The 17,203-nt window shown below is 40.1% G+C and overlaps 1 protein-coding gene across 1 annotated transcript in view; it reads right to left on the reverse strand.

The window, feature by feature from the left end:
• The window catches only part of LOC104926504 (ras-specific guanine nucleotide-releasing factor RalGPS1), a 99,960-nt gene that overhangs the window by 80,830 nt on the left and 1,927 nt on the right, over positions 1-17,203 (reverse strand). The window contains exons 2-3 of the mRNA XM_019272199.2: positions 4,452-4,591; positions 260-364 (exon numbers count right to left, since the gene is read on the reverse strand). Of these exons, the coding sequence (XP_019127744.1) occupies positions 260-364; positions 4,452-4,508 (162 nt within the window). The 5' untranslated portion in view covers positions 4,509-4,591. The remainder of the gene's footprint in view (positions 1-259; positions 365-4,451; positions 4,592-17,203) is intronic.

Here is a 17,203-nt window from a genome sequence, read left to right on the forward strand (position 1 = left end):
CATATTATATATTGCAGTTATGTACGTATGCACACCTTTAATTCTTCTTCTTGTGTGTTGTGCTGTGACTGTGAAAGGCTGTGAGCAATAAACCTTCTAAAAATTCCCCTCAGACATCTATAGTGGGAGTGGGAGTCTGCGTGTTTTCCTGCAGTGCTGTTGTAAATTAGGAAGGATCTTCCAGTTACTGACCGACAACAGAACAGACAGTATGCTGTTAGCTCAGAGAGCCAACTTTTTGTCATGCGAGCGTACTCACAGCAAACTCCTCAGGCGTCACCTTCAGCACGTCAAAGACAACTGCATCGTAGCTCTTGGCGTAGTCTACACAGGGTCCATCCAGAGATTCAGAGCTGCTGCTGGCCTGAGACACACACACGAACACACACACACATTAAACTTTTGATGTAACTCCTTTTTTACCAACAGTACATAACCAGCTGTCAGGACCACATTTAACTGTGTACTGTCTTAAAAGAGAATGGCAAAATGCATTGAGTCCCAAATCATCTTCATTTCATCAATTATTGTTTGTCTGTCCATCTGCTCAGCTCTTTGGTCCAGAGTAAAATCAAAAATTACAGATTGTCCTAAAACTTGATTTGGGTATTCACACAATTTTCTGTATTTTTGTCCCAAGAGGATGAATTCTGAATGATATTTTTTTTTCTATTGATATTCACTCCCTGGTGTTCAGAACAATACACATGATAACACACAATAAACTAGGCTAAAGGTTTCCTGTGGAGTTTTTATTGGAGCTTGGATTCTCTTTGCTTTTTCTGTCTGGCTTTTGCCCGCTCGAGGTATAAATTGAGTAAATTGACGCGTGCTGCTTGCGTTAAGTGTCAAAAATAGAACAGACACGTAATTCACACGTAGCCAAGCGTCGAGACGCTTCTGGAACGCGTCTGAAAAGGACCACGATGGAGCCGGTGGGGTTTGACACATTGACTAGAATAGCCGTGTATTACTCGCGATGACCTGGCGCTCACACAACACACCACGGACAGGCCCAGTGGCTTTTGGGGGTGTGAGAAAGAAACACTCTATTCAGAGTTAGCTTTGCAAAGCACTGAAAAGGTTTTATGAGGAAAAGATGCATTCAGCACATTTGTTTCACCTCCAGGAGACATTAATCGGTGTGCAGACAGGAGAGGACAATGACAGGAACAAACACTGGACTCTCTGAAGAGGCACACAGAATGGTTCAGAATACTGAGAGCATGTTCAGTGTAGTCATATACCACAATAGCAGCCACTTAAAATTTTAAAATAACTTTCATAATGTCATTCTCTTGGTTATTAAAATGAATCATGGATTCCACCAAGTAAAAACAGATCTTTTGTTCCTGGCATGTTCCCCATTTCAAATTATCATAATAGAACTTTAATACCTGATGTTTCCCCGAGCCTGTTTATTGGCATCCATTCATTTTGCTCTGAATGTTGACTTTTTATCCGTCCTGGGTTAACAAGGCTCAAGTCTGTCATTTTAATCAACAAAACCAAATGGAAGAAAATATTATTCGGAAAAAGAGAGGCTCGGGACATGAAGCGGGCTGTCCACTAATCTCTGGATTGGCCGCTTGATCCCCGCCTCCTTCTGTCCACATGCAGAAGTGTCCTTGGCCGGGACACTGAACCCTGAGTTGTTCCTGATGGACAAGCCAGCGCCTTGCATTGCAGCTCTATCCATGGCCATTTGAGTGTGCGTGTGTGTGTGTGTGTGTGTGTGTGTGTGTGTGTGTGTCTTGTTATTTACAAGAAGACACGTGTACAAATCATTTTTAGATGTTTTGGAAAGACATAAAATGGAAAACAGGTGGAAAAATACAGGTTTTTGCCGTGACTGGGCAGAAGATCTGATCCATCATCCAACACTTCATTAATGATTATTCATTCATTTAATAGACGTAATGATGATTCCACTGAAATTTACAATATGGTCTATTAATAACCTGACCAGTGGCCCAAAATCAGGAACTACCTCCAAGAGATGCATTGGTTAAACTTAACCATGTATAGCAAAAAATTAAAACAAATTTGGAGAAGTGGCAAAAGATGAAACTCATGATTATTAAAACCATAACCAATTGAATTTCTTGGTAATGATGCTGCCAATCACAATAGCGCCTGCCATTTGTAAGAAGTATGATTATATAGTTAAACAGTTTTGATGGGATGGGAAAAGAGCAAGGATAAAACTAAGCAAACTGCACCCCCATGGAGAGAGGGGGATTAGGTTTACCAGATTCAAGGTTATATGGGATATCTTTTGAAATGGATAAACTAGCCAAATATTGGAAATTGACAGACAAGCTAGACTGGATGGGGGAGTCATGTTTAACTGTCTCAACGAGGTAATACAACAAATCCAATTCTTGTTCATTCTAAGGATCTAATGTATAAGTTGTCGCACTATGTACAGAAATATGCTTCATTGTGATTTAATCCTGCCATCCATACATATTAGTAAAAACGGCAGTGAGAAAGTGGTTTATGTACTATAGGAGACCTATACAAAAATGGACAATTCATGTCCTTTGAGGAACTGATGCATCAATTCAAACATTTTTGTTTCAAATTATTATTAACCCTGTACTCATTTACAGAAGAATTAAAAAAAAAATGATATGACAAAATTAAGGACTAGGGACAAAACCAAGTCAAGTGTCGTGTTGCTGGCAGTATTAACATCGGTGCCTACTTGTAGAAATGGGTAGCACATAGGGATGTAACGATACACTCAACTCACGACTCGAGTCACGATTTTTGTTCACGATACGATTTTTTAAAATCAAAATGAGCTACAGACAAATTATGACCAAATAAAATTATCTTTTTATTTGTAGGAAAAAAATCTTTCTTTACAGAAACTCTCAAACAGTTTGTGTTCTTAAATAAATAAAAAGTGCAACTTACATCTTAAACAACAAAATACATGACAAATATCTCCTTTCTTTAGAAACAATCTCACAGTAAATTGCTGTTAACTGCTGTGATGTGCAGTTTTCGCTCACGAGGTGGCATAACGTTACTTTGCTTCTCACTGTGGTGGCGGCTGATATGCTGCTGCATGTTGCTCGTGTTGCCGCTATATGTTAGCAGTCTCTTGCAATATTGACATGCTGTTTTGGTTTTGTCTGTCCATTTCTCACTGGTTGTATTTGTGTATATAGGGAATCCAAAATGCCGCCACACAGGTGATTTCAAACTGCTCGGTGCATCCTCTATTTCAAAGCTATTTTCATCTTCACCATCTCCACGTCTTCCCTCACTCTGTGCTCCGTACGTACGTAGTGACGTGAGTCACGTGACTTGACGCCTGACGTTGAACAAATGAATCACCAACTAGTGACTTTTTTTAAGATAACGTAACCTATTTCTAATTTAAAAAAAAGACAAAAAAGAACTTATCCTACTTCTCTCTCATTCGCCAAGAATCGCGATTCATTTTTTCTGCAAGTCGTCACGCATTTGTACCGATTTTTAATCGTGTCACGACGCATCGTTACATCCCTAGTAGCACATTTAACCCCTCATCTCCATTGACAAAAATAACTACTTACTACAGGACAACTACTGGTATTTGACCAGCAATTGACTGGTAACAAGTGGAGGTTCAAAGCAGAGATGAAAACAACACAAACAGACAAATAGAAAAGAAACAGTCAAGCTGAGCGTCCTCTGTGCACAGCTGCATGCATGCAGGCAGGATTCCAGCTTGAACTCTTGTGAATTTAAGTTTTATGTGCGTGATGTGTTGATAGTACTACAGGGTGCTGGGTCAGTGGACATCTGACTATCACACAATATGAGTTTGTTGGGACATCCCACTTTAACACCTGGCATGGCGGATGGAGTTGGACAGCTTTTGCTGCAATAACTTTTGTCACTCTTGTGTGTTTGTGGGAATTTGTGCCCATTCAGCCAAAAGAGTTTGTGAGGTCAGGCAGTGATGCTGGACGAGAAGGCCTGGCTCACATTCAGTGTTTTAATTCCTCCCAAAAGGTGTTCAATGGGGCAGGCCAATCCATTCCTCCTCACCAAACTCATCAAACTCGTCTTTATGGACCTGACCTGGCACAGATACAGCAAAGGCCCTTCTGCACTGTTGACATTACTTAGTTGGATGTGGCCATTTGGCTAAACTGTCTTTGTGTCTGTAACATTAAGAAGACTCTTCACTGGAACGGAGAGGCTACACCCTAACCCTAAAAATGCACCCACGATGCATCCCACAGGTGATTTTACACACTCTGAGTATTCAGTATAATAATAACTTATGCATGATGCAGATCCACTGCTTTACATAGTAACAGGTGGGGTCAGAATGAGCAGGAGGTCTTCCCATTAACATGAGCTGCTAACAGGACTTTGCATATTATCACAAACAGATGTGACTTGACTACAAACTAGCACTGAACACTATATGAGCTCCTTCTTACCTCTGAGGTGACCGAATTGATGCTGGTGCCATCCGAAAGTCCGTTCCTGCGATACATGCTCACAGAGGGACTGGTGGGATGCACAGGTCAGGGCGACAGAGGCCTTCAGCTGGGGGTCACACATAACCTCTCATCCATGCCTGCAGACAGAGAACACACAAATATTTAGCCTCTTCACTCCTGACAGTTATTGTGAATCACAATTTATCCATATGTACTTCAACTTTCCATCAGTTACAAATATTTCAGATGTGGATTGTTCTATACACATATGAACAAAATCTAGCATGACTAATACCTTTGGAAACAGGACACTGACGCACGGACAGTACAAAATAATGACAGCATAGCATTGAGAAAGTAACTGACAAATCTGATTTGGAATTTTGTTTCAACTACACACAGAAGGGCACAAATTGAAATTCATCCACATCTGGTCAATAAACTTCAGATGAGGGCTCATGTTCTCTCCGGGTACTCTGGCTTCCTCCCACAGTCCAAACACATGCATGTTAATTGGTGACTCTAAACTGCCCCTGAGTGTGATGGGCATTGTCTCTATGTGCCCTGTGATGAAGTGGCGACTTGTAAGGATGTACCTCTCACCCACTGTCAGCTGGGATCAGTTCCAGCCCATCGTGACCCTTATAAGGATATGGTTTAGAGGACATGAATAATGACTTCAGATGAACACTGTCACAATAAGTTATTGGTAGTTATTTTGATCGGGCACTGCACTAGTAGGACTAATCAGTAAACCAACCACAAGAAGCCACACATGCATGCAGACTGTTCTTATACGTCCAGGTTCTGCACATTGAGTGGCGGTTGTTTGTGCTCTGATGCCCTCTAATGGCTGCATGTGTATGTAATCACTACACAGTCACATATGGCACAGTTCAACACCGGGAAAAACAAACTGAATGACATGATCTTATGCATACAGCAGAGTTATTAGGCTTATTCACTCACTCACAGAACTGATATTAATCAAGTCAAAGTGACAGACAGCAGATAGTTGTGCCATGCAAGCTGTCCGTGCCCTTTACTGTTGCAGTGGTCACTGATGAGTACAGAGCAGTGACAGACTCGGATAAAAAAAAAAAAACACCCTTTATGACATATTTCCAAAGCAAAACAGTAACACACATTTCTGACAAACCTCATCAAAACTGAAAACACACACACTACACAGCAATGAAAAAACATGTATTGTATAATGACAGCCTGTCAACAGCCACTTCACCCCAAGGTGATCTTTTTCCAGTATTTAAGACTAACGTTAGCAACAAAGACATCATGATTTAATAATCACAGAAAAGGGCTGACATCATGTGTTTTGAGCTAGTATAAGTTTTTTCAAAAACTGTTGTATGTTTTTTTTTATGTAATAGTACATTATTATTATTATTTTTTTTTGGAGTAATCAAGGCAGCGCATAGCTCAGGCAGCCCTTCTGCCATTTGCCAAACTTGCCAGATGGCCGGTCGGTCTCTGTACCAAGTGAGGTAATGCGTTAAAGGGGCACTCCACTGATCTTACACTTGAGATCAGTTTACTGGTCACAGGATGTTCCATTAGCCTGTTAAAACAGTTGTATGATGTCCTCAGTGTTTCTGGAGGAGCTTTATCAAACAGTCAAGATGCCGTCCCAGCTTTGACTGCACATTGTAACACAAACCCAGTGTTTTTCAAGTTTGTTCATACTCTGGGCAGGTCATTCCAGCCAGTGCTGCTTCAATTTTGACCAGTAAAGTAAAGTAAAGTAATACTTAGTAAGTTACCGTTTGAGATGTTTGGTAGCCATTTCCAAGAAAAGTAGAAAAGTGGGGAGTGAATGAAAGGATAAAGCAAGAAACAGAAGAGAACAAAAAACAGAGCAGACATCCAAATTCAAACTGTTCGCCTGTGCGTGACGTGTAAACACATTAATTCCACATCAGACAAATTTGTTATTCCGTTAAATTCCAAACATTGATCGGACACCACACAGTGCCACTGTGAACCTCCAGTGTTTGACTGCAGATTCATTTTTAATATAGACCTAACTAACCACTACCACTGTTTCACTGTCATGTCTTCCCTGATGCTACACTGTTTACAACAGAGCTAAAAGCTATATAGTGGGTCTTAATTATTCTCAATGAATTATGTAGTTATGAGAACTTTATGAGATATGAATTAATTCATTTTTAAGTTTATCTTAAGTCAGTTTTAAGTCAGTTTTACCAGGCTAAAAAAAAACAGACACACTAGCTTTAACTGAACTTCTGAACTTTAGAATTGAAGTTTTCACAAAGCGAGGGCTGTAGATTGTGTTCCTGCATGTATTTCCACTCTCTGTCTGCACCGCACCCTGGTTCCCCTGTACTTACCACAATCATCAAATGTAGTACATAATGCATCATAACATCACAGCATCGTGTACAGCTTTTTACTAAAAAATCTACATTTGAGAAAAAGTCTGTTTTCCAGTACTTCAAATAGAACAGTAGCAGCAGTATTACCAGCCACTGTGTGCAAATATTTCACAGGCAGAACACTGACACATTAGGCAAGCTGAGGTCCCTGAACATGACTACACACATGCGACCAACAGATGGCAGGATATACCAACAATAAACCGCACACTGCAGGAGACTTACACTTACAGAGTAAGTCTACTTAAAACAATCATCAGCATACTGACAAACATTTGAATTTGGAGTGTGCTGTTGAAGAACAGTAATGTATGAAAGAAGTGGAGGAGCTGCTCACAGCTGGAACAAATTTAAACTAAATTGTGGATGTTGGTAAAAAATCCAGAAACTCATCACAAGACTGAAAATAGGAATTTAATCCTTGGAAAAACATTTTGATTTCCATTGTCAGGCTGAATTGACAGAGAGGTATTTACGTCCAGATTTTTAGTCCACAGTTTGACTGACATGCATAGTTGTGAGTATTGTATCATTTCATGTTTGTACAAAACAATTGTGCATGTGGATCTGTATACTGTTCCATCATTTACACAACAACTCAAGCCCTATGCATATACTGAAGTAAGTATCCTCAGGAACAGCCAGCATGTACACTTAAAAACACTCGTGCTTTGATGGATACTGTTCTCACTCACAGGTGTGAGAGTGTATGAGGAAGATGAAGAAGAACGTATCACACGTGACTTCCTGTCTGTAACAGACAGATTATTTTTGTTTGGTAGACGCAAACACAACATACAGTACATTTTGTATATAATTAGTATGGAACTGGGACACGTTGTTTGTAACTAACTTGTGTGCACAGATTATATTTTGATGTTCTACCTCCGGAGACTCATACCTATTGCTTTGTATCTACTGCAACATCAATATACAACATCCTGAAATGCCCTACTTTGCATAACGTGTTTTCATTATCACATAAACATCTGGATCCACATCTACCAAAGAAAATATCATGACAATCAACAGGAGGGTTTTTTTTGTTGTTTTTTTAAAATATGTTTTCTGGCCTTATCAAGCTTTATTTTGACGGACACAGCTGAAGAGTGACAGGAATGTGGAGAGAGAGATGGGGAATGACATGCAGCGAAGGGTCGCAGGTCGGATTCGAACCCTGGGCTGCTGCGGCAAGGACTGAGCTTTGTACATAGGGGGGCTGCTCTACCAACTGAGCTAAACGACACCAGGAGAGTTTTTTGTGTGTTTTTGGAGCACTGCTATCTCAGTTCATAAATCTGTCGATAGTTCTTGTGAGGTCCTGTTTAGAGCTACACTGATAAATTGTCTAGGTTTTGGTCATGTAGAAACAATGTCACAATTACATAGTTTGTCCACCAGAGAGCATGGAGCTTTATTTTTACAATGTAAAATGTCCTATTCAGTATGTATTTTGGTCACATTTTTTTGTGTGTATTCCATAGTATTTCACATATGGACCAGCTTCAGACATACTACTCTCTACATAATGGGCATGTTGGCATCAAAGATATGTTCATTAAAGATTAAAGAAACAAAGAGGAGAGCCCAGTGACATCATATAAATACAAAGGCCTATAGCCAACACATTCTGCAGATTTACAGACCAGTGTGTAGAATTTTGTGGCATCTGGTGTAGTTGCTTATTGCAACGCCCTCATATCACCCTCTGAAGGAGACTACAGTGGCCAGGAAACACACATATAATGTGTATCTAGAGCCAGTGTTTAGTCTGTTCTAGGCTACTGTAGAAACAGAGCAGTTCAACATAGACTGATGACCCACAGGGTCTGTAGATATAATATACTCTCCTAGATCGTTGATGGTCAAGCCTGCTGCTGTGTGTTTTCTGCCTCCTAAAGGAAGTTTTTCCTAACCACCGTCACCAAAGCCTTGCTAATGGTGGGAATTGGGTACGGTCTAGACCTGCTCTATATGGAAAGTGTCATGAGTTAAGTAAGTAAATAAAACTGAACTGAAATGTTACCTTCATCACTGAAATGTAAGGATTCAATATCAGGGAACGATGAATGTCCATATCCAATTTTTTTGCCAATTCGTCAATTAAGGACATAAGTAAAACATCAAGCAATAAAATCAGTCTGGCACTATTCAAAGCAAAAAAGGACTTTGGGTCTGTTGTCTCAGTTCTAACAGTACAATTTTATGTTGTTAAATAAACTTACCAACTTACTCCTGCATGACCTTTGGGTTTCTAAATGCCAGTAGATGCTTCTTAAGTGGTGAAGTGCTGCTTACCTATACTCACTGGATGAGGGATCTACTGCAGGTTCTGCAGTCAGAGGTTAGTGTTACTCTGAGCGGTCAGTCAAACCAGCAGCAGTCATCCATCATGCATGTTAACAATTGGTCTTGCCTGGATGTGAGCAGCATACTGATACTATATTTGTCACAAACAGTGTTTATGTGTCATGATAACAAACGACCACAGTACTTTTTACTTTTTGTCTAATTTACTGTTGTGAATTGGAAAGCCAATAAAAAACACCCTGCTCCAAGCCTAGCCTACCTCAGTTATGGGTTATGCCCCAACTGTGCCAATATTAATCCTGAGCAACATGTCAGCCAATCACAATGCAGCCTAGTCAACATCTTAGATATGGAAAGTTCTGCATTCTGGCCAAAGGTTAGCCATCCTCCTCTAAATTTACAGTAAGATTAAAAAATTATCAAGCAAAAGAGAAAATCAAATGTCTACACTATCTGTAATGCTATATAATATATATAAAAATATGTCATCACCATGATTTCTACTATCCATTTATTTGCCTGACACTTTAACAATACAGAAACAGAAGTTATGTCATGACACTTGATATAGAGCAGCTCTAGACCATACTCTATGATAATATTTACAGAGACTCAACAATTCCCACCAGGCCAAGCACTTGGACATCTGCTGCAACCGACAAGACATGAGAAGTTTTTCTCCTCACCTCACAATTAATGAACAATCTGTCAAATTTGTTTGTTTGTTTTAATTATACTATTTTTACAATTATATCTTTTTGTATGTCTCTGTCTAAAACACAACAGTAGATATGTTGCAGCCTCTGTAGTGTGTAGTGTGACATTACTCTCACATTACCAACACACACCTCTCTGCTTACAATTAAGCCCTCTCACTGAACAAACAACTTTTCATGAGATTCCCCGAGAGCCCTGAAAAAAGGGCTAAATTATCTCTGTAGCAGCATGGTAATCAAAGTTTAAGGAGCCATCCTGTACGGTGGGGGATGGAGGGCAGGATGAAAGAGACTGGAAGAGTTAACAGTGATGCGTACTAGCTTTCAGCAAAGTATCTATGTGTTTTATCCTTCCTCAAACATCTCGCTTCTATCTGTGGACATTGCTGTTAATGAGTGGAAGTCAATTTAAATACATGGAAGAATCAGAAAAGACAAAAATCCTCAGAAAGCTGGCATATTAAAGTCTGAGCCATATTTACACAGGCTTTGCGGCTTTGATGTTGATCATTCTTTGCTCCTGCAAGTGCCCAGCTTTATGGAAGTACACCACTATGCAAATCACTGAGGAACACTTTACGTCAAAGTTTTCTACAAGTATGAGTTAAGGGTCATTTACATTTGAACATTAAGGACGGTTGCAGTGTGAGTACAGAAACAACAGAACTCACAATCCTGCACAGTGGATATCTACGGTGAGAATCTGATTGTCAAACATAAACGTGCCTTCATACATAGTGTCATCTTTTTAATGCAGCCTGAAGTTTTATAAAAATGTATTTAAAAAAAAAAGAAAATCATAAAATAAAGAATCATCTGAATCGATTTTTCCCCCACCAACACAAAAATGTATTTTGCTGTTATTGGTATTGTAACAGTTATTAAGTTTTATATTAGACGGCTTTGTTGAATTTCTGATCCTGATTGGTCAAACACTGTTGCCATCGATGCAGTTCTGATTACACTCTGGAGGACCACAGAGGACACAATAAAATTATTATTAAATAAAATCATTTTTATATCCATATTTTGTGTCAAATTATTGATTTCTTGTAGTAATGTAAGAAGCCTGAAATAACCTCTTTAGGGTGATGCCTGGGATAGACCGGGCCCGGCCCTTACTTAAATTATTATAGTGGGAGTTAGGTTAGGTTAGATTAAGTTAGTTATACTTATAGTGTATATTTGTTTATTTTATTTATATTATAAAAATATAATTTGTTTATTATTGATATATTTAACTATACTTTCAACTGTAAACAGTTATAAACACAGTTGTAAACACACTGTAAACAAATATTGTTCAATTTCAAGTTCCAATTTGCTTTAGCAGTAAAGAAAGACTTTTTATTTATTTTTGTCAAACCAGTCAAACTTAATAACTTAGCACTTAGTAGGTGCCTTGGCTTTTAGCACCTCTGAGACGGCTGCAGCAGTAAATCTATTGCCATTATCCTAAAGTTTACTCTTGCTCCACCAGGCTGAACTTCATGTTCTTGGCAGTCCCTCATACAGTTGATGGGGATGAGTCATGTATTTATTGCTGTAATCTCATCGCGTTGAGCTAAGATCACCGTTTAGGAGGGTTGGGTTTAAAATTATCTCAGATGAGTATCTTGAGCTTTCAGAACAGCTCCTTTTTAGAGCCGTGCCTTTATGGTCTTGGATGGAGAGCGCTGCTTTAGCTGGTGGCACACATCAACATTACTGTTTAACTACTCTCATAATAGCTGTCCTCAGAGAAAGAACCACTCCTCCTTTTTTTAAAGAGTAAGAAGACAGTTTGTTTCACTTCAGTACCCCCAGTGATCCCAATAATCACTGCCACATTAAGCTACTGATTAGGTCTATGTCTTAGCACACTGCTTAAGCATTTTGACATTACTTTAGTGAAGTTATACAGCATTTATTTTGTATTGTCTTCTTGTTACTGACTATCTGCCTGACACTGATTGTTACTGACTGTTACTGACTGTCTGTCTGACACTGACTGTTACTGACTGTTAGTCTGACACTGACTGTTACTGACTGTTAGTCTGACACTGATTGTTACTGACTGTTACTGACTGACACTGATTGTTACTGACTGTCTGACACTGATTGTTACTGACTGTTACTGACTGTTAGTCTGACACTGACTGTTACTGACTGTTACTGACTGACTGTCTGACACTGATTGTTACTGTCTGACACTGATTGTTACTGACTGACACTGATTGTTACTGTCTGCTTAACACTGTTACTGACTGTTAGTCTGACACTGACTGTTACTGACTGTTACTGACACTGATTGTTACTGACTGACACTGATTGTTACTGACTGACTGACACTGACTGTTACTGACTGACTGACTGTTACTGACTGTTACTGACTGACTGTCTGACACTGACTGTTACTGAGACAGTTCTGTTGCCTGTCCATGGCTTGAACCTGGTCCAGTCCAGCTGCTGAGCTCAGTTCTGTTGCCTGTTGACAGCTGATTCAGTTAGCAGCAATTAATTAGCTGATAGCTACTTAGCGGTTAGCTACTGTCCGTCATCATCGCAGAGAGCTGGAGCTGAGCAGCTGCAAGACATCAGAAGGAAAAGCAGCAGATATATTATGTATAAAGAGAACACTAAAAACATCAAGTTTGACTTCATAAGGACTTCAAATGCAGGGATGTTGTCAGTCTGAATAATCAGCCCTTTGCTGCATCTCTCTCTCTCTCTCTCTCTCTCTCTGTCACCTGATTGGATATAAAAGAAACTGCAGGCTTACACATGCCTCACGTGAGTGCAGACAAAATGGAAAGATGAACTGATTAACATGCAGCCTTTGAATTAAGCAGGATCATTTAAACCATTCCAATCACATTCTACTTTCAGCATCTTGATACTACCATCCCACATAGCAGCCTACACCACATGTAGGAGTTCCTTGGAGATTCCAAGTTATTGTGGGTGCTGCGGGCGGCTCAGCTGCTCACGTTTCCGAGAGTAAAAGGACTTTCTTCCACAGAAAGCTCAGCAGTAATCCAAGACTTTTACTCAAAATGTTACTCGAAGTACTGGCATAGTGATGTAATGGGGCCATAATGGCCTTCCTGTGTATAGCCTCACTAGAATGAACCAGAAAAGAAAAAACTCAGACATATGACCAACAATAAAAGGAGCTTTGGATACTGAGGTGGATGCTGCAGCACACACACGATGACCACTGGAGGATCTACCATTTTAACATTTAGCCAGTGTGCATCTTGGGTGTGTTTTTTCAAACTCTGATGAGGTTGTAGTGTTCACAAGCTGCTAGTTCTACCCCTAGTGAGACTGCTAGTCCAACAGTAGTCAGCCCAGCTCGGCGTCTGTCTTTCAGCCTTTTCACCAACACTCTCACCAACGACTAAAAGTCAGTCCCAGATTTACTCTTGTCTACAGGCCTCTTCCTCAGTCACTCTCTTCTTTTCTTTTAGCTTCCTCCGTCAGCGTCCTCTTCAGTCTCGTCTCCTCTGTCATTACGTCCATAGAAGCTTTTCACAGCAGTCCAAAGCTCCTTGTGATTGCGTGGTAATGCCATCCTCTACATTGCCAGTCCAACTAGTTGACAGCAGTTAACGTACTTCAGCATCAACTAAAGTTTCCTGTCCACCAGGAAGCTCTGTAAATCACAGAGAGTCGAGGCAGAAAAGCCAGACAATATCAGAGGAAAAACCAGAAAACATCTTTGACATATGATCCAGTTTCATGACAATCTGTGATATGGATCCACACAGACTGTGTGTCATTCAGGGACCCAAGTTTAATTGTGCCCAATAGTGCTTACACACCACTAACATCTCACTTCTGATGTGGATTCCCAGAAAGACAATGACAGACGTAAATCTTTGACAACCAACAAAACATCTAAAATATTTCAAAGACATCTATCATCATTCCATCTATCTATTTCAATATCTTTGTAACACGCCTGTCAACTTGTCACTGTAGATGTCATCTATAGCAGAGAAGGTCAATCCCACACCTTCTCTTGGCTTAGGAGTTCTCTCAGTTCTTCAGTATCAGTCTCTCTCAGCAGCTGTGTGAAGCACTCCATGCAGGACTTTCAACAATCAAAGTCAGATAAACAGAATGCACTGACATTTTTATGCAAATTCAGCATTACAATCTCGTACTCCGTGAGCTGAACATTTTCAGTCTTGCAAACAGTGAGGTTTGTTCTATCAAATACATTTCTGTTTTGTGAGGTGTCAGCATGTACAAATGAAAGTCAGTCACTAATAAATGCCAGGTAAAAACAAAAAACACAGAGTGGGTTCAAACTACCTGAAGCCTCTACAACAGCTCACATGGTAAATTCAGTACAAATGTCCATTTAAACAGCACTAACTATCTGTACAGCCACAGAGTCATGCCACACTCTGCTTTCCTTTTTTTTCTTTGGAATATTTTCATACTAATTATAGTTGTTTCTTCTTTGTGGTCAACAACACAGTTCAGTTTTTTAAGTTTGGCTCTGGAGTCTGGTGTGGTAACTTTGAAGATGTGTAGATGTCAGCCTGACGGCTTTCTACCTGGTCCAGTACATTGCTTAGCTTCTTTGCTACAACTCCTGTGGACCTGTCACTCAAAATGTGATCTGTGGTCTGAACAGCAAAATGAGTTGTTGTTGTTTTTTTTCAGTTTTCTTATGACTGTTTATTTTCATGGGTGCTTAAGGAGCCACTCAACTTTAATATGATACATGTAATTTTACTATTTCAAGCCACGTTTGCAAAGGCTGCAACTCTACCCAACCTTTTTCTACATTTATGGTGAACCTATAAAGAAAAGCATCAACCCTTTTAATGGTAACTGGTAAACCAACTGTACGTATAGAGCGCCTATCTAGTTTTCTGACCACTCAAAGCATTTTTACACTACATATCTTATTGACCCATTCACACACATTCATACAGATCAGAATCAGAAATACTTTATTAATCCCTGAAGGGAAATTGTTTTTGTTACAGCAGCTCCCAAACGGTAAGTTAGATAGTAAGTAATAGCAGGAAAACAAAACTCTAACACTATACACCTATACAATATCCTATTTTAACACTATATACACACATGTATAAATAACAGTCAATTAGGACCAGTAACAGTAAAATAAAATAAAAGCCAAGTAACAGTGAACTATGCAATATGTAAATCTAAAACCTTATAAAGAATTTAGTCTTTGAGAGACTGTACAGAGAACAGACACTGATTCTTTAAAGTGCAGTATGCATGTGTGGAAGATTTCACTTATGCATTGCACAAGCCAGTTGGATAGCTACTGGACTTGACTTGGAGTGTCTGATATTTTGAGGGAGGAGTTGTAGAGACTGATGCTCACAGGTAGGAAAGACTTCTTGTGTTTCTCTGTGGAGCATCTTGGTGCCAGCAGTCTCTGGCTGAAGGTGCTTCTGAGTGTGTCCAGCACCTCATGGAGTGGGTACACTGATGGCATTGGCTGCCATGCAAGGTGCCAACTGCTCATCAGTTTTAGGAGCTAACCATTTGTACGTGTTTGGAGTTCTGTACAGTATCTTGCACAAGGAGCCGGGGATTGAACCACCTCATCATCTGATTAGTGGACACTTTGTAGTTTGGATGAACTGCGAAAAGGTGGAATTTGAAAGGCATATCTCTTTTATACACCTGTCCCAAAATAGAAAGCGATGGCCTGAGTCTTTCTGTCACAGAGGTAAATACTCTTTGAGAATTTACAGTATTCAGCCCTGTTTCCTTTGATAAGAATATGCTACAGAGGAACAGCAAAATTGTACTGACTGCAGATAGGAGTGTATGAGAAGGGAGCGTCCACACAGCTTCAAGGACAGCTGACGATGAAATATCAAAATCTGCCCACAACAGATTTATAACAAACAGTTTGACTGCTGTTTGCACACACTCAGAGACACTTGCACACTGCAGATCACACCAGGCGCTGGTCCTTTTAACTTGCAGGGAGTTGCAGAAGAAGCGACGCCGCACTTATCCAGAAAGACAGAAACAGCCTTACTCTATGAATTCATGAGGTTATTGTAAAGATAAGTGGGGTGTTAGGGTTTAACCTTCTCTGTGCATTGGTACTGAATGTACATTAGAGGTAGCAGCTAATTTGAACTTTTTGATAACCCTACACAATGGCTAACAGTGTCAGGCTATCCTTTGTATGGCCCTGAAAAAGGCAGAACTTTGTTAATTCATAAATATTATCAGGACATTTCTTCCATCGTCTCCAGCAAATGCTCATTAAGTTAGTCAATTTTATTTGATTTCTTAATTTGGATTTCTTTTAGTCAATTAAATGTCCTTTAACAAAGGAGCAATCCTTATCATAAATAATAATTAAACAGTAGTTTAGGTACATCGCCAGTTTTAAAGCGGTGGTGAGGGCACCCAGGCAGCTCACCTGGTGGAGAGTGCACCTTGTGTATTAAGGCTCAAGTCCTGACCACAGTGACCCAGGTTCAATTTCCAGATCCAGGTCCTTTGCTGCATGTCATCCCCTCTCTCTCCCCCTGAATTCACTATCCATCTCTACCTGGTGGTGGATGTGTATGTCTAAAATGGTGGGTCTGGACCTGCTGCGTCCAGGACTGTGTTGGCTCTCTGGCTCTGCAGGTCCATGATAATTAGAAGACTCGACAAGCAACAAGGCTGAGTATTCGTCCAGTTCTGAACATGTACGTTTTGAACGGGCACTGCACTGTGATGTTAAAAATGAAAAACAAATCACAAAATACATTTTTTGTCTTGTGCACAAACTTGCAGCCATGTGGTAGAAAAAGGCCTACCATCCATTTCATTGATTTATAATACACGGCTGTTGTGCCATCAGATAAAATCTTGTCTTTTTGGGTGGAGAATGTTGTGCATTTAGAGCACAGGCAGCAATGCACCCATCAGTATCCATGGTGACGGCTGCTTCCTGCTTGTAGTGGGAAACATAAAGTATGTGCTTGTTTATTTATACCCTCTATTTTTTAATACAGTGCCACCCCTCCGCCACCACCCCACCCCCACACACAGCTACTGCACAGTGACACTCAGTGCTGCTGGGGAGGACAGGTTTGGGACAGGGCCGGTGTGTATTCGTGTCATGTGTTTACATCAGTGTGAGAGTCAAACACTGACATTTAGTTCAGCATAAGAATTAAAAAAAGAAAAATGGCGTGATGCAGACAGACAGAGGATCACCAGGAGGGCCCCAAATGAGCACACGTCAAATGTGAAGTATTCTGTTTCTCCATCTTCACCTCATTATTCAGTCTGACATCATGTTTATATCAGCCGAGAC

This window comes from Larimichthys crocea, chromosome I (assembly GCF_000972845.2).
Source record: "Larimichthys crocea isolate SSNF chromosome I, L_crocea_2.0, whole genome shotgun sequence".
NCBI lineage: Eukaryota > Metazoa > Chordata > Actinopteri > Sciaenidae > Larimichthys > Larimichthys crocea.